General features: G+C 33.0%; 1 protein-coding gene and 1 long non-coding RNA gene across 2 annotated transcripts; one reads left to right on the forward strand and one right to left on the reverse strand.

Annotated features, from left to right (window-relative positions):
* The first annotated feature begins 19 nt into the window (after positions 1–19).
* LOC117333269 lies at positions 20–13078 on the forward strand. The gene is made up of 10 exons (XM_033892485.1): positions 20–167; positions 610–809; positions 1671–1774; positions 2388–2533; positions 3415–3530; positions 6322–6466; positions 7871–8028; positions 9668–9799; positions 11643–11880; positions 12042–13078. Exons 2-10 carry the CDS (start codon positions 620–622, stop codon positions 12178–12180), a joined length of 1368 nt encoding a protein of 455 aa, XP_033748376.1. The 5' UTR covers positions 20–167; positions 610–619; the 3' UTR covers positions 12181–13078.
* A 4871-nt stretch (positions 13079–17949) lies between these two features.
* Positions 17950–19901, reverse strand: LOC117333271. The gene is made up of 2 exons (XR_004533868.1): positions 19228–19901; positions 17950–19190 (listed from the first exon to the last, which is right to left on the reverse strand). It is a non-coding gene; the product is annotated as an uncharacterized LOC117333271 (long non-coding RNA).

Genomic DNA, 19901 nt, shown 5'->3' on the forward strand with positions numbered 1-19901 from the left:
TTAAACCGGAAGTGAAAAATCCATATCCAAGGAAAACAAAAATGGAAGGAAGAGTTCAAAATATGTGTTAAAGAACTTATTTGCTGATTACGTGTCTATATTGTATATTTATATAGCGAATATATAATGAAACAACAGTGGTAAAGGTAAACCAAGAAGGGAAGAACGTGAGTGACATATTTTTACTAAAATAAAGAAACGAACACCTTCCTAAACAGCTTGAGATCTTAAAATCTAATCCAGAAAAAAAACATTGACAGAAATAATCTTTCAAACATTATCAATTGATGTGTGTGATATCATATTTGTAAACCTTCAATTTGGCCTGTTTATTATTGATGAATGTAATTGTATTTGCATTTATTACCTAAATCACTGAGCGATATTATGTCATCAATATTCACTAGGCGTACATACAGGTATTGGGAAATAATTTGTTACAGAATATTGTAAAGTCTTTCCTACGCCGTATGTGTATTGGGGACTTGGAATTTTGCATAGACGGACATTCTCGTGAGAAACAAAATGCAAAAACAATATATTGAGGTTTATGTCTCAGCATATTAAACCAGAGACACTGATTAAACATTCTGTAATTTATTATTTCAGGAGAACATAAATGGGGTCAAAACCAAGTACTCCGCGAGCCAAACAAAACGCAAATAGGCCTACATCGACTGTTGATGTGAAAAATGACAAAAACAAAAATAGTAAAGGACAAGGAAGTGAAAAGGCATCAAGTGATGGTCCAAAGGATGTGATGATCAGTTATAGCCACCAAGATAAGGAGATAATGGCCAAACTCAGAGGTAAGGAATTCTAAATAGAGGAAATAAAGGAAGTGGTGTAATCTAAGTAAAAAATCATAAAGATTTCATCAAATTATTTATGAATACAAAAAATATAGCTTTTAAGTGTAATTAGTCTTGTGGATCTGATTTTCTGTTTCTTTTTTTTCTTTTAGATCAAAACTAGCATAATTAGGATTATATTACGTACATCTACCCTAGTTAATAATAAGATATGATTTCAATTATAAATAACATTGTAATCCAAGGTATATATATTCAGTCAGATTTATTTAACTGCATGTTCCTTAAAAGTTAATTTCCCTCAGCCGACTTTGGGTTTAAAAAAAAAAAAATGCATGGACATCTGCTTTTTAAAAAATACCTCTGAGATTCAACTTTACTTATACCTGGTAATTCTGGTAAATGCTGCAAAAGATATTCAGATGTTATTAAGTGTTGTTTTTGTGATAAATCATAATTTTAAAATCAATCAATGACACTGTACAGCCACTTCTAATTTATTGTGATATTTCATAATTGGATTTAAATCTTTGTGTGACGTTTTCAATTACATATACATGTATATCTTCTTTTATCAACAATTTCTCAATCTAAAATAATAGTATGGAGAGGGTTATAGGCAAGATTACTTTTGGTGATTTTGTACAATTTTCGACAAAACATGGAAAAAACTTCAAAATCTGTTGAATGTATCCAGAAAAAATACCCCGTAGATTTATGGTACATGTACATACATGTATATGATTCTAGTAAGTCAATTAATTAAACAGAGTTATCTCAGTTAAAATATTTCAGTTAAGTTAAAGGTCTACCAGTAAAATCTACTTTTAATATTTTCTCCTATATTCTGTTTCACAGAGAGGCTAGAAGACAATGGAATCACAGTTTGGGTTGATGTTGCAGGGCTACAAGCTGGTGTAGATTTCCTTGGCAAAATTGGACAAGCTATTCTTGATGCCAAAGTAAATCTCACATACCTTTTTATATGTGTATGATAAAAAAATTGTGAAATGGTCTGTAGGGATTAAAAAAGGTTGATTGCAAAATATTACTATGAAAGTTTTAACTTTAGTATATATATACATTGAATAATCTGTCAAAAGAATGAGTATTGAGTAAAGGTATTCCTAGGAGACCAATCTTAACAGTATACTACTATACTATAGACCACAGTCCTTATTCAGTCAAATATAAGATGTTTTGTGTGCCTTGATATAGCCTGTGATTTACATATCTATATACATGTATACCAAAATTATTTTACATCAAATTTAATTTTAAAGTTATTTAGATCTTCAATATTTAGTTGTTTTTATACCATTTTACTCCATGGAGTCAACAACTTAATTTGATATGTAATTTTGAACAACATATTACTATTTTGTTGGTATCAAGTATAATAAAAAATGAATCTAAATTAAGATGGATAAGGAAAATTAAACACATTTTACGAGCCTATAATGTAAATAAATCTAGTCTAATGAATTAATCATTTTGAGTATACTATATATATATAGTATGTCAGTCAAGTATTAATTAGCATGCACATGTGACATACTGTATTTTTTTGTACAGTTATTCATATCATTACTGAGTACATCCTCTGTAAAGTCCAAGTACTGCCAAGACGAGGTTGCATTGGCATATGTATCACAGAAAGCAATATTCCCGTTCGCCATCCACTCACAACAGGAGGTCTATGGCTGCATGGGGACAGGAATGTGAGTATAATTAACAGAGATCTGGAATGATGATGAGCTCATGGGTAAATTGAAACAAATTATAACAATCTAGTTTCATGGGATTTTTTTTGGTATGGAGAAACATGTCACTTACTCCCATGATACTGTAAAAAAAATGTTAAAAAGCACATTTTGTTTTATTTGTTGGGCTATATTGTGTTTATTTAATGGATGCTGTATATTCAGAAGTGATTTGTATCATCTCCTTAATTCACACATTGGGTGCTTGAAGGAAAAAATGACAGGTGACTGTGTGTTTGTTAAAACAATAGAACATTAGTTATGACAGTCAGAATGTACACAGGCATCTGCTTCTGGTAAGTATTGATCAAAAAAATATTAATCCCTACAAATAGTTTTTTCTTTTAATACTATCCTGAAGCAGGCGCCTGTGGTGTGTATAAGGTTATTTGAGAATGTTAGAGACAATCCTAGAACACTCCTTATTCTAAAACACAAGACTGAAATATCAAAACAAAATATATTGTAGTACATGTACTAATATCATGTCAGTGGGCAGGGAAGGTGGATATAGTGGGAAAGGGAGCACTTAAATCAGTTTAATATGCCAGGAAAATGGAGACAGTAGACTTGGGGCTGATTTTTTTTGTCTTAATGACTGCATGTATATCCACAACATATCTATATAATCCTTTTCATGAACATCATTACTATTTGATGTACATGTATATGTGTTTGGAAATATTGCAAGCCAATTTTTTTTTGTGTTCTTGTTTTTTAAATTGTAGTCAATAGAAGACCCCTAGCATGTCTTTATTTTTTAAATTTTAAATTCAGTTTTAGAGTTTGAAAACATGACAATTGTTTTGCAATATATACATGCTTATCAAATTCTACAGGAAGCTACAACTTTCCGGCATTGAATGGACATTCTCTCTTCAATCGGAAACATTTGAGGATGATTTTGCAGAGTTACTCTCACGATTGAAAGTAGAACTAGAGGCACAGAAAGCAGGTAATTAAGGTTTTTCAATCGTGAATTAAGTGATATCATGATTACCTGTTCAGATATGATTAAATTTTCAAGGTCAACTAAATCCAGATTCGAGAAATTATTTAAAGATTTATACCTTACATGAGATTTTCCTTCAGTTTTTAGGTCATCTGACCCGAAGGGTCAGGATGAACTATAGTCATCATGCTTTGTCCGTCGTCGTGCGCCGTCCGCCGTGCGTAAACATTTTCACATTTCAAACTTCTTCTCAAGTTCCACCAGTGGGATTGAGCTGAAACTTGCCGGAAATGATCCTGAGATGGTCCTGACCAAGTATTGTTATTTTTCGGGTCGGTCCGAAATCCAAGATGGCCGCCATAGCCGCCGAAACTTGCCCGAATGATCCTGATATGATCACGACCAAGTGTTGTTATTTTTCGGGTCGGTCCGAAATCCAAGATAGCCGCCATATCCGCCATCTTGAAAAACAAATTTTATACTTCTTCTCAAGTTCCACCATTGCTATTGAGCTGAAACTTGCCTGAAATGATCCTGATATGATTCCGACCAAGTGTTGTTATTTTTCGGGTCGGTCCGAAATCCAAGATGGCCGCCGTGACCGCCATCTTGAAAAACACATTTTAAACTTCTCAAGTTCCACCAGTGCTATTGAGCTGAAACTTGCCTGAAATGCTCCTGATATGATTCCGACCAAGTGTTGTTATTTTTCGGGTCAGTCCGAAATCCAAGATGGCCGCCAAAGCCGCCATCTTGAAAAACACATTTTAAACTTCTTCTCAAGTTCCACCAGTGCTAGTGATTTTTCTGATCGAAGCAAAGATAGATAACTGAGTTATTTTGCTGTAATTCTGAAATATTCAGACTAGTAAGGTCATCTGACCTATAGTCGTCATGTTTTGTCCGTCGTTGTGCGCCGTGCGCCGTCCACCATGCGGAAACTTTTCACCAGTGCTATTGAGCAGAAACTTGCCTGAAATGCTCCTGATATGATCCGGACCAAGTGTTGTTATTTTTCGGGTCAGTCCGAAATCCAAGATGGCCGCCATAGCCGCCATTTTGAAAACACATAGTCATCATGTTTTGTCCGTCGTTGTGCGCCGTCCACCATGCGTAAACTTTTCACCAGTGGGATTGAGCTGAAACTTGCCTGAAATGATGCCAATGGTCCTGATCAAGTGTTGTTATTTTTAGGGTCGGTCTGAAATCCGAGATGGCCGCCATGGCAGCCATCTTCAAAAAACACATTTTGAACTTCTTCTGTTCCACTCGTGCCATTGAGCTGGAAATTGGTGAGGATGCTAAGGAAGGAGAGCCAACAAAGTGTTGTTATTTTCCGGCTTCGTAAAAACTTTGACATGACAGCCACTGTGTCCATTTTGTAACATGATTGCGCAATCCTGGTTTTCCTGAGCAACACCTATTTCAAACTTCTTCTCAAATTCCACGTGTGGGATTCAGCTGTAACTTACCAGAAATGATCCTGAGATGGTCCTTACCAAGTGTTGTTATTTTTCTGGTCGGTCAGAAATCCAAGATGGCCGCCCTGTCAGCCAACTTGAAAAACACATTTTAGACTTATTCTCCAGTTCCACTGGTGCCATTGAGCAGGATATTGGTGAGGATGTTAAGGAAAGAGAGTCAACAAAGTGTTGTTTTTTTCGGCCTCGTAAAAACTTGAACATGGCAGCCACGGCAGCCATGATTTTGTAACATGATTGCGCAATCCTGGTTTTACTGAACAACACCTATTTCAAACTTCTTCTCCAATTCCACAAGTGGGATTCAGCTCTAACTTACCAGAAATGATCCTGAGATAGTCTTGATTTTTCGGGTTGATCCAAATTCCAAGATGGCCACCATGGCCAACAGTGCCACAATACAGAGAATGCATACTACAATAATATAAGGGCCTTTAATTTAGAGTCTGATGACCGTTAAGGCCATTAGGCCTCTTGTTTTTGACAAAATACTCACTTTACAGTAACTTTTCATGCACAGATTCTCTGATAATAGCAGAAAACACTTAATTTTGTGTTCATCAGTCCTTTCAAAATGGCTCTGTCAAGTCGACGTAGAGTAACGTCACAAAAAGACGACGTCATGAATTATGTTACTGGTTCCTGCACTTTTTGACACTATTAACTTTTTGATGTTTTTCATTTTGGTTTTTAGCATTAAAATGCAATAAAAAGAAAATGGTTTCCCATTAAATATAGCTTATATTTCAGTCGTATGGCAGAATATTTCGATAATTTTCAAGGGCGCGATATTCTGCAATACTTGTAAAATATTTGTTATATTCACTGGGAACTATTCAATATCCTCTTTTATATGTATTGTACAAGTTCCAATCAATGCAATTTACAGTAAATTGCATTGATTGGAACTTGTACAATACATATATAAATTACTATGAAGAATCACTGTGGCAATAGAAAGAAATAACTAGAGCTTAAATGTGGAAAGTATAGTTGCAATATTACTTTAAATACAAAATATTTTGCAATCATTTCATGAATATTTATGTGAGCATAACAAACTATGGGTTGAAATTTAAATCTAAAGAAAAATCTGAAATGATATTGACAAAATTGTTTGTTTTCTTAATTTTTTAAATGTGTGTGTTACATTCAGAATAACATGTACATTTTATCATGACATGAATTCAATAAGAATACATATTGTTAGGAATCAAAAAAGGAATATAATTTTACAAACTGTTGAATTAGTTGCTGTGAAAGAATAATTACTTCATACTCAGGTAAGAAAATTCACAACTCTGTCATTACAGATGAGAAAACTGATGTCAGTGCTAAACCTTTTATTTCTCGTCAATCAAGTAAAACTCAAAAGAAAAAAGACCCAAAGGTGAAGGAAGACGCTGAAGATTTCTGGAAAAAACAATATAATAAACAGGACATGGTCGCATGGGAGAGGTTGGTACTATTGAAAAACAATCGGTGAATTATTATATTATCAGACACCAGACCTATTTAGGAAGAATAAAAATATTTTCGGACATTTTTCTTATTGGAGACTTTTTATATTATCATATATTTTTTTAGGGAAATTTAATCAATTCCATTGAGGAGAATTTTGTATTATCAGAGAGTTTTTTTATTATCAAAAATTTATATTATCAGACAATTAATCTATTCGAGAGAATTACTTAAGAAATAATTAACGATGACTCGTGTATTGTTGCAGGATATACAACGAGGACAAGGATATTTTGCAATTAAATTAATAACGAAGGCCGCAGGCCTGAGTTATTAATTAAAATTGCAAAATATCTGAGTCCGAGTTGTATATCCTGCAACAATACACGAGTCAAAATTGATTATTTCTATTCTACCATGTACTGTTTAATTCTGAGATTGACCTCTTTCTAATAGAAAAACAGCAAAGAAACCCCGGGAAAACCTTGTAATTTATTTCTTGAGTATTGCATTATTTGTTGATAAAATACATTTCTTTACAGGCACTACAGTACTACGATCAAGAGCAATATGGCATTGATTATGAAAATTTGAAAAAAAGGGGATAAAGAAAAGAAAAAAAAAAGAAAAAAAGGGGGCCTCCGTAGGATTCGAACTCGCGTCGTGATAAAAATTTAATGAAAGACTAACCCATTAGCCCACTCGGCTATTGTAACCTTATAAGAAATAAGTGAATATTAGATATATAAAGTTGTAACAGCCGTGACTCACGAGCGTGTATTATTGGCACGAGCGTGTATTATTGGAAAATGATACATGGTTTTAAACCAATCAAAACTGGCATTGCAAAGCAAACATGGTAGAATAGTAATTCTACCATGTTTGCTATGCAACGTATTATTGCAGGATATATAACGAGGACGAGGATATTTTGCAATTTTAAATAATAACTCAGGCCTGCGGCCTTCGTTATTAATTCAATTGCAAAATATCCTCGTCCTCGTTGTATATCCTACAATAATACACGAATCATCGTTAATTATTTCTTAAATATCAATATCTCCTATAAGGTAATATTTTCTATTGTCAGACATATTTTTTATGGAAAGTTGTAATTATCAGACAGTATCCCTATTAGAGAAATTTTTATGTTGATCAAAAATTTCTCAATTTGGAAGAATTTAATATTATCAAATAGTTTTCCAATTATGGAAAATTTTATTTTATATCAGATTTTTTTTCTATTTGGGAGAATTGAATGTTATCAGATATTTTTTCTGTTAAAAAGCTTTATATTTATCAGAATTTTTTCCATTTTGAAGAATATCATTATTATCAGACATTCCCCATTGTAGTTATACATGTATATGATTTTTTGTATAAAATATATTCTTTGTTTAGGTTCAAGGAGGATTTTTCAAAGTATTTCCAAGAACAGATTGCCAACCTTTTTACTGAAACTGAAGAGTTCGACTTCCTTTGGACAAACTTGAGAGAGGAATTAGAACTACTCAATGATGAAGATTCTGTGGATATGTTGTTAAAAAATAATCTGATCGGTAATTAGCAGTACCAATAATTATAGTTATGCATATAATTATAGACCCACCCATAACTATAGCAACATTGACCAGTAATTATGGTTAAACAGTTTAGTTACTCCTGTAATTCAATCTCTGTAGTTAGGGTTACACATGTAGTTATAGTTCCTCGTTTTAATCATAATATCATTTGTGTTTATAGTTACACATGTAGCCATAATTCCTTCTGTAATTATGTTATTATAATTATACCCCCTGTAACGAGGATATGGGGGGTATACTGGAATCACCTTGTCTGTCTGTCCGTCCGTCACAAAATTTGTCCGGCTATGCATTCGCTCATTTCTTGATGGATTTCACTCAAATTTGGTATATAGTTAGAAGACCATATGAACTTGTGTCCCCTGCAGTGATTTTGCGATTTAGCCTTTTTAACAGAGTTATGCCCCTTTTTCATACAAAATGTGTCATAATTTTGTCCTTTTTAACAGAGTTCTGCCCCTTTTTCATACAAAATGTGTCATAATTTTGTCCGGCTATGCATTCACTTAGTTTTTGATGGATTTTCTTGAAACTTTATACAGAGTTGAAGGATGGCATGAAGTTGTGTCTCCAGTAACGGCTTCTTCCGAAAAAAACCCTTTTTACAGAGTTATGCCCCTTTATGTAAAAAAATGGTTACCAGCTTGTCCGGCAATGCATTTGCTTTGTTTTCAATGGATTTTCTTGAAACTTTTTACACAATTGAAGGACTGCATGCACTTGTGCCTCCAGTAAATGCTTTTTACATAGTTATGACCCTTTATTTGAAAAATGGTTATAATGTTGTCCAGTTATGCATTTCCTCAGTTTTCACAAAATTGGTGTATAGTTAAAAGGCCATATGGTGTTGTGATTTTTCCCAAGTATTTCTTTTAAACAAATTATGCCACTTTAGCCCTTTTTAACAGAGTTATGCCCCTTTTTCATACAAAATGTGTCGTAAATTTGTCAGGTTATGCATTCACTTAGTTTTTGATGGATTTTCTTGAAACTTTATACAGAGTTGAAGGATGGCATGAAGTTGTGTCTCCAGTAATGGCTTCTTCCGAAAAAACACTTTTTACAGAGTTATGCCCCTTTATGTAAAAAATGGTTACTAGCTTGTCCGGCTATGCATTTGCTTTGTTTTCAATGGATTTTACTAAAATTTGGTATATAGTTAGAGGACCCTATGAGGCTGTGCTCTATGCAAAGATTTTGTCGAATTACCTGTTCTAGAAGAGTTTTGCCCCTTTTTTCTTTAAAAACGAGCCAAATTTTGTTCGGCTATGCATTCACTTAGTTCTTACCTAAACAAAGAACATGTTTGATTTGGTTATAATACCATAAATAGGCAGCTTCACAAAGTATCCAAACAAATCATGGAAAAGTGGGGGTATACTTGTCACCCCATCGGTGACAGCTCTACTTACAAATAATTTAATATAAAGTGTGTCTAATGTCTCATAGGTTTAAGTGTAAGATGTTCTATCATTGTTTTTTATCTGACAAGGTGGTTACTTTTTCTGAAAATACTAAACCTGCATTTAGGGATTCTAACAGAGCTATTACTTTGAAGTAGACACAGTAAGATGATAAACATTTTTTAATTGATTTAAAATGTTTTTTCCTTCAGGTTTTACAACTCGGTATGGAGACACATTATCCCTATGGGAGAGCACTGAGGTCTTTGTCAAGGAAATGTTTGCAATACATGAAGTTTTTGGAATGGACTCTTCTGTTAGAGTGCAAGCTATTGATCATCTAGGTATATCTTTTTTAGATATAGATTATCAGTTCTTAAATTAAAAGTTTATCCTGGATATCTTCTTTACACTGCCATATCTACCCTCAAATAAGCCCCTTCCTTTAGCGAACAAGTTTAGTATTAAGGTTTATAAGGGAACAAAAGGATATTTTAGAAGAGATAAAATTATTTTTTGAAAAATTGTACTGTAGCAACAGCAATATTGTGGATGTGGACCTTCACCAGTTTTTATCTGATCCTGATATTACCATAAAAAATCATACAGAGTCTATGTCACTAGAAGGAAATACATCATTCATTGTAGCTTCAAAAACTTCTAAAAATATGAAAAATAACAAAAGCCCAGGATCAGATGGATTCACTGTTGATTTTTTGGAAATACTTAGGCAAATTTATTGCAAGATCTATTAGGTATGCTGATAAACATGGAATGTTGTCCATTACACAAAGACAGGGAATTATCACATGTTTACCTAAAGGAGACATTTTTGAAAAACTGGAGACATATCTGTCTGCTTGATATCATATACAAAATTGCATCTGGTTCCATTGCTAATAGATTGCAAGAAGTTTTAGACAAGTTGATTAATACAGACCAGACTGGTTTTATTTATGGTAGATTCATAGGAGAAAATTCTAGATAAATTTATGACATCATGCACTCTGCAGAGGAAAACTATATACATGTACCAGGAATGCTGTTAATTATTGAATTTGAAAATACGTTTGATTCGGTCAGTACGACCTTCATTGATAAAGTGCTTACTTACTTAATTTTGATTTTGATATTAGAAATTGGGTAAAAATATTTCATAACAATTGTGTGTCGGCTATAAATCAAGGGGGCAATCTTGATATTTTTTATTATTATACTGTCGCTAATTTAAAAGTGAAGTAGGGATATTCTCAATCGAATTCAGCGAAGTATAAATAATCGAAAATAGGACAACAAGTAAAATCTTGGTTATTGGCGATATCAGAAATCAAGTCGCCATTTCTCTGAAGTCTGAAGGGTCAAAGTATAGGTTAATTAGTCCCTTAAATCCAAACAGGAGTCAAAAGTAAGTTCTTAAGAACCTACTGGAAGCCCTGAAAAATGAAAGAATTATTTTTTGTTTTCTTGGGTTCTCTGAAATCTTATTCACTCATCTAGAATTCTGAACACCAAAAAAATTCACTGACCGTTCAGTTAATGCTATGCTCATGACGTCACTTTAAAGGTCAGTTGGTGGCATTGGTGGTGTCGATTTGGCTGATAATATGCTTTATAATCATTTAATGGAGAAAGTCGTATACAATATATAATAGCTACCAGTTATACTGCCACAAATTATTTTCAATTGCCCATCAATGCTGCATTCTATCCCAAATGAATTGGACCATCGTATCATGCTCATTCAATTACTGTATTTTTCCACAAATAAACCACTGTCTGCAAGTAATCTCCCTTCTTCATTTTTGCAGAATCATTTATTTCAAAATAGTAAGGTAAAAGTGGTTCACAAATATGCCCTCCTAAACTTTAATTATTACAAGCTTTCTACAAGGGAGAGGATTATTTGAGTACATGTATAAGTAATGTATTCTGAGTCAGAGATAAATACAAATGTATGTTTGATCTCTTGTGGGCATTGGAAGATAACAGTGTTTGTAATAGAATATTTGTATCTTACAGGCTAATAGCACTGGATCTTCGCACAAATTCCCAAGCATGGTCCATATGTTTGTAGTGATAATATACGTTTATATGGATCATGGGTCAAAAATTTGTGCCAAGCCTCCGTGGGAATTATTAACCTCAACTATCAGGTGATTCAATTATGGAGATGTTTTACTATTATAGGGCAGTTTCAAAGTCCTCGGGTGATTGAATCCCTACGAGATCTGCTGTACAGTGAAGACCCTAATGTGCGTGCAGTGGCGAGTGTATCATTGGCAAAGACGGGCAACTCTGACAAGTCAACAATCAAACGATTGATGAAGTCTCTCAATGACAAAGATCGTCTGGTGAGGGAGGCTGCATGCCTAGCTCTTGGTCACATCAAAGCTAAGGAAGCTGTACCAACACTACTACGTATTTGGTAAGAAGCTTTGTACTGTAGTAAAATATATAATGTATCATATGAGAGGACTCCTGCAATAAACAAATTCTTTCCATGGGGGTTGTAAGAGAAAATCTGTCATATTACTGGTATATGTATTATAAATTTGCTCTTATACCTCTGAATATTGTGTGTTGTAGGCGAAATGACTTTATTTCACACGTCAGAGAGGCGGCCAAAGCTGCTCTGGAACTGATCGGTGGGGAGGAAGTGGAACAGGCCATGCATATTACGAAGGTGTTAGCAGACGAAATCAGGCTTCTTACCCAGGAAAATTAATCTTCTGTAAGGAAACATTCTGTAATACCATGCATATTACGAAGGTGTTAGCAGACGAAATCAGGCTTCTTACTCAGGAAAAGTTAGCCTTCTTTAAGGGAGCATTCTGTGATATATTATTATCATCCGTAGTTAGAGATTAGCAGAACTTGGTGCACGTATATACATGTAATAACAATAGACACGCATATATATATCAGTAGCACATATGAACAATTAAAGTGATATTTTTCATTATTAAACTTGAGTAAATTATAGCAGTACGTAGAAAACAGGATTTTTTTTTAGAAAGCAATAAACCATAATGCCAGTAATTATTTGGGGTCTAATTTCTATAATAAGAATATTTTTATTCCGATTTAAGTGACATAATTCAGATCTTGATTATGAGAATATATAGTTTTACTCATCTGTTGCCCCCAATGACAACTTATTTCAAACATGCTCAAAGCTTTTGCCATGTACCAACATCCCCTTTCTATTCTTTAAACTTTTTCTCAAAAGCAATTGGACATTTCTAGACCGAGCTTATTAAATCAAGTTAAAGGATGGAATAAAATTAAGTTATAGGATGAAGCAGGCAAAAATATGTATGGATAATGGCAATGAATTGGTCTTGATATGTATGTACATTTTGTATTTGAAATGAAAACGATAGTTTGTAGTTATATTTTGTATTTCCAGTTATGTATGTAACTATTCTAAAAACAATTGTACATGATAACAAAAAGTTAAATGGTAATGATAAAAACGATTTTTTCCTCAAATAATTTGAACACTAATGGCAAAAATTACGTCAGATAATCAATTAAATAAATTATGTACTAATTCGTTCCAAATTGGAAGTCTTGGGAGGTGTGGCATTGGGTTTATATGGGCTTTAAGAAAAGTGGCTGGAAATACTACTATACAAGTTTTTACAGGTATGAAACTTGTTCTAAAACTCTTGTTGGTCCGGATGAAAGTGTGCAGTTGGCTTAATTTAGGACTCGCACAACTAAATCAGCTGGTGTTTCACCTGAAACAAGTCCCAGAGCACAATGTGTTTCTTAGGTTTGTAGCTGTTTTCCTGAGTATATAACATATGAAATAGCTACTTTCTATATATACGAGAATAAAGAGTAGGGTTTTGAGATTTGGAAAATCAAAAATATACACTCCTACTGAAAATAGAATGATGTAGGATTTGAGGTGTAAAAAGGCGGGAATTCCCCAGATGGGGGTTCCCCTGTGCACTGTACTTACATGCCATTAAACCTACACAATAACGGCGTTTATCCGATAGAAAAAACTTTAATTTGATATAAATTTCACATCATTTGAACTTCAAACGAGGGAATGAAGGGATATGGGGTCACTAGTAATAACACATAGTAAATTATTTAGTTGTGCGAGTCCATTAGGAGAAAACCAGAGTTCCATTTATTATACATAGTGGAGCATCGTCCTTCACCAATAATGATAGATACACTAATGTACTAACATGATGTTATGTCAGTAAAAATGTCAACCTCCTTCAACTCAACTGTTACTGATTAAAGTTCTCACAATTGGTGATGTAATTGGTATTAGGGATTTTCACTTGTGAAGCCACTGTTAAAGCTATCCATTAAATACTTATATAAAGCTATTTTTTTTATTCCTTTATATGATATGTCGTAAGTACATGTTGACCTATAGATATTGTGCAAAGTCATGTTAGCATATACTTCACATTAGCCAATAATTAATACAGATGGTACGATATTGAGAAATATATATAACCACCTTGTGTATTATTTGTATAAACAGTGTTCATGTATTGATATATTTATATATGCGGTTTTAACATATCAAAGCTTTCTTGTGCTCAAATCGTATTATAAATCTATGTTTGAATATTTGTAAGACTTGCCTATCTATTAAAAACTTATCTTTTTTATACTAGAGAATTCCATATACACACTAACTTGTTAAATGCATTTACAATGTATATATATATATAAGTGATAGTTAACCTTTATGTGATAATTGAATGTTGTACATAACATCAATTAACTCTCCACATTCCAACTTGTTTATTGGCATCTCGTCATGACTTGCACATCTGTACTTACTAAACCTTTGATAGTTTTTGTATGACTTCTACCTGCTTGCTTACTCAAATTCTAAAAATAAATGCATGAAGATTTTATGAACTGATTGAGTAAGGATTTGTTTTGTTTAAATATGAATAATGATTATATTAAGTTATTTCCGAATGGAGTTAATATATTCTGTATGGGATCACAATATGTCTGCTAATAAGCGGACAGTATACATATGAAACATTTTTCATTTTTGCAAAAATTGTATGTTTGTACACATATATTCAGAGATTTTGCTGCAGAATTTTTACTTGTAAATATAATCGTACAAGAATTTATATCTAGTAGTATACAAATGTAGTTTGAAATTCGTTTTTGACTTAAGTTACATAAATATTGATTATTATAATCTAATAATTTATTTTCAATGTTTTGTTTCTTAATTTGTGATCAACTTATTTGATTTAACAAATTTTACAATTTTGGGTTGAGTTTTTGTACTATTATAGTCAGTTTGGAAAATGTGAAGATATGAATATTCAGATGTATTTTTTCAATCAATTGATATTTTAAGAAATTAAACGTATACAGCAGGACACTTCTAGTCCTAATTTCTCCAATTCAAATTATTTATTTAATTTACCCATACAATGTATACCCATACAATGTATACAATGTATACCCATACAATTTATACAATGTATACCCATACAATGTATACCCATACAATGTATAATAATTCATCTTTAATGAATATAAGTTTTTTCAATGTGTCAGCACTTAACTGACACTTCGGTGCTCTTTGGTTATTTACAGTAAATTTCTTCTTTGATATATTAAATTAATGTGATAGATGCAATGCAGTTATAATAATGTATGATATGCTGTTTCTGTGATGCTGAATAACAGATAATCAACTCTTCATATTGTTTAAATTCTAATTTTTGCTCAGGAATTTATTATAACCAAAATGGTTAAAATTTAACAACAAAATCTGTTCAATTTTGAAAACATTTTGTACAATTATTTCCCTTCAGATGAGGCGAGGAGATGGGGTTTAAAACTTTGTTAAAAGGGTTAAAATTAAGTGTGCATTTATACAGCAAGGGACGATTTATTTGTTATAGAGGATCCCTTCAACATTGCATGCTTCATTATTGATGTTGTGCAGTCAAAATGTAATGTTTGTTTACAACTGTATATATTTCAATAGGCAAAACTTTTGCATGATATTTGTATAAGAAATTATATACCATATCTTATATTTCTGTTTTGTTGTTGTTGTTGTTGTTGTTGTTGTCAAAAGCTCTTTACTTTGAATTCTTTTAATAAGCAATATGAAATGATCTATGTAATTTGAATTTTGAAATGAATCTCAATTGTTAAATGTATTTAAAATGTGTAGAATATTCTGGTTTCGATTCAGAATAGGGGCGTGCTGAAACAAGTTGATTGATGATAACTGAGATCACCGAGAGTAAGACAGTCTTCTGATGGTTTGGGTGTTTATGCCAGACTACTGGTACTTTGTGGCTTTGCTATTAATGGCATGAAAATGACGGTTCATTTATAATGTAAAAATATAGCCAAAATAGATGCATCACATAGTTTTATGACTTACGTGAAAAATCATTTTAGTTTCTAATCGAAAACATGTACCACAATTTTTCAACATTTGGAATCTTTTTCAGTCTTTGAGAATTTTTTTTTTCAACCTGCATTAATCTCATTTATTATTCACCCAGATGAAAGTATGCAATGGGTTTTTAAACCTTGTTACTGAGAACACCTGTGTTTGGGTGTATCTGACATATTTTCCATTTCCAGGTGAAAACAATTAAGGTAATGAGAAGAATGTGAGCCGTCTAATGTACTCAAACTGATACGAAATGAATCTTATTCAAACTTCAGAAAATCATATTATTTATTATATAATAGTTTTATATCTATAAAATCAGACGAGTTTGGAAAGAGGTCTTGTGTTTTATTAGACATGTAAACTCTAACTGAAATAAAAGTGATTTTTGTTAAAAATTAAAATGAATATTGTATTGCAATTTTCTAGTTTCTACTCCTGTGTTAAATCATATATATTTTTGTTTGTTGGTTTTGTTATATATATTTCAATTGTTTTTTTTTTATTTAGTTGTTGTTATCTACCTGTTGAATACCTTTTGTAGAAGATGAATCTAAGAATTTAATGGATGATTTCAAAAACTCATGTCTTCCGAAAAATATGGCACCATTAGTTGATAGTTCAATTAAAGATTACTGAAGTGCATTTATTCATTTGATATATCTATTTCCTTTTGAAGAAAACCCATTCATTCATGAACGTTAATTTAAATTTACAATCTGACAGTTTTGATGTTGTTTCTTGTTTTAGTTTGTATTTTGTGAAAAGACTTCATCTACAGTCAAAAAATTATGGCAATGTGCATTGCTTAAATTGCTCAAAACAACATAATGGCAGCCCTTTATTTACCTTTTGGCAGACATTAGATAGTAGGCATGCAGATTATTTTTTGAGTTTTTAAAAGCATATACATATATTGATTTGATTTGAGATATTATCAACATGATTTTTGTCTGGTAAAAAATAAAAAAAGACATTTGCTGGCATAATATGTACTTACTCCATACCATTTGTTTATCTATTTTGTTATAGATATGTATATAAATCTAAGAAGGAAATGTATGTTTTTCTGTAAGTTGTGGACGTGAATAATGGAAATGTGCATAAAATGATTTATTCGTTATGCATGGATACATACCAAACTGCCTATACTGTCAACAAACTTATTGTTGCGGCGGCTTAATTTTCCGTTTTCACGCATACGTCTTTTGACAAAGCCTATTGTAACTCTGATTGAAACTACTTGGCGTCGATTAATTTTCGCGAATTTTAATCGCCCGTGAAATACGTGAAAACTAATCGCACGCAAAAAATATGTTTCTTACACGTAACAGTATACCGGACATAGTGATGATTTGCACGTTTGTTTGCTGTTATCAACATCATTAGTTATCCTCCTGTTTAATAGTTAGACTCCTGTTTAATTGTTAGACTCCTGTTTAATAAATATGTATGTTAAGCTCTATTAGAAGAGACCATAATCAAATTAAACATGATATTTAAGCAATAAACTGCCTAGATGCGGCAGACCTACTGGTATAACTGCCACATGTGTCACAGACAAACTGTATGGTGCGCACTAGCGCACCATGATTGTTTGTCTGTGACACATGTGGCAGTTATACCAGTAGGTCTGCCGCATCTAGGCAGTTTATCGCTTATATTTACGTTCTATTTGATGGTTGCCACAACATATTTATTCAGAATTTATCAAAATCTCATGTCAATGTGACTTTACAATGTATGGCGGCCATCTTTGTTTACATTTTTTGCAAGTGAGATATTCATACGCCCTCAGGGCAACTTCAGTTATACTCTCATAGATGAAGCTGCTTTTGGTAGGGATTTACTAGTAATATATAAGGGCACTGCCACACCAAATGTAAATATTACACCGTATCCTTCATATATATACATGTATGTTTGAAGTTTAGCCACACTGATAGGTTTGTTATTTACTGCTAAAACTCGTCTCACTACACATATAGGAAATGATAAAAAGTAATAAGTATGGATACTAATAGCTTAACAAAAAGATACCCTTTATAGTTTTGGAGCATATTGGGGTTTTACCTCTAGATGAATAGGGTCAAGTGATCAAGCTCACGACAAAATCAACAAAACTGGGCCGCCCATGAAGCTAAAACTAACTGCACTTTGAATTATACTATGTATGGTGTTTTAACATGTGTCGATGACATTAATAACTACATCTGGGTTCTCAAAGAGTTTAAAACGAGATGTCTGTATGGCAGTTGTGTTAAGCACTTGTAAAAATATTTCCTTAACTCAAAATATTCAATAGAAAAGCATAACAGAATTTAAGGGAAGCTCCTTAACATTATAAAAAACGTAAATCCAATTATGTTTTCCCATGGAACATATTAAGTTAATGAATGTTGATAAACGGGGGGCAAAATGTACTGCAATATTATTTATTAAATGATCGTGACATTACTTTATAGTTTGGGGTTGTTTCATGTATCCATATGTATGTGCATAGACAAGGCATTGATGTGTTAGGGATGGTAGATTAAGGTAATTTGTTTCAAAAATAAAATAATAAAAATAATGATTTGTTTAGTCTCAGTTTGTGCTGATCATATTTTGAAGCCTGGATTTTCATTTCTAATGGTAGAACCATTTAAAATTAGGACTAGTATTTCCCCTAGAAAGAAAATCATTCAAAGCAACGTCCACTTAATCTTTGATTTTGGTTTGGTTTGTTTTTGTTGAACGTCCTATTAACAGCAAGGGTCACTTAATCTTTGAACAGCACTTCTATTAAGAATGGAAACAGAAAATATAGAAATGGAATTTGAGAAAGGCCCATACCTTAATGAGAGATAATTTCCTGGTCAATCAAAAATAAATAGAACTCATCTGCGTACGAACAGAAGGCCATCTATGTAGTCATCAAATTTGAGAAAGTGCCTCCCAAGAAATACTGAAAACATTGTTTAGAGACGTGGGAAGTGCAACTTGAACAGCTCACCATCTAAAAGGGTGATGGTGGAATTTCTATGAATTTTTTGTGCAAATAAATCTATATTTTTCTATGGTTACTTGTTGACCTAGATTTGCACGGATGCTGTTAAATGTCAACAAAGCAAAACAGCTTACCATTCCGGAACACCTGGTCTTCTTCTCCTTGTACTACTTCAAAGGTCCCCACACAAATCTACATTTCCACGTCGTCTCAGCGATTCTGAGTTACTATTTTCTGTATTTTTTCTATCCGTAAAATATGGTATGAAGGGTCAATCCATGTACCTTGTATATCTGTGTAGCACAAAATAATGGAAATCCTTATAGTATTCGTGAGAAGGATAGAGAAATACGTACCCTTTACAAATTCAGTTTTTAGCTCACTTGGCCCAAAGGACCGGTGAGCTAATCATGCCTTGGTGCGGCATTCGTCGTCCGTCGTTCGCCAACATTTGCTTAAAATCGCTACTAGTCATAAAATACTAAATAGATTTTAAGTAAATTTGGCCAAAAGATCCTTATGGTAAGGGTAATAGATTTTGCATTAATGGTGACTCTGATTCCTCTGGGGCCAGAGAGACGGGGCCCAAATTGCTACTTGTCATGAAGTGCTGAATGGATTTGAACCAAATTTGGTCATAAACATCTTTAGGGGAAGTGGAACAGTTTTTGCATAAATTGTGATTGACACCCCCTAGTGCCAGAGGGGTAAGGTCCAATACGGGAAACTTAACATAAAGTACTGAATGGATTTTAACCCAATCTAGTCAGAAACATCCTTGGAGTAAGTGGAATAGATCTTGCATAAACGGTGACTCTGACCCATAAGGGGCCAGAGAGGCGGGGCCCAATAGAGGAAATATGAATTCCTTTAAACTGCTACTGGTCATACAGTTGTGTATGGATTTGAACCCATTTCAGTAAGAAGCATCCCTGGTAAGGGGAACATATGGCAAGCCAAGTTGTCATTTATTCGCGGAGCAATGTTGATATTTTACCAAATTATATAACCTCCGTGCAGTTGATTACTT

The sequence above is a fragment of the Pecten maximus genome, chromosome 8, assembly GCF_902652985.1.
Source record: "Pecten maximus chromosome 8, xPecMax1.1, whole genome shotgun sequence".
In the NCBI taxonomy this organism is placed as follows: Eukaryota; Metazoa; Mollusca; class Bivalvia; order Pectinida; family Pectinidae; genus Pecten; species Pecten maximus.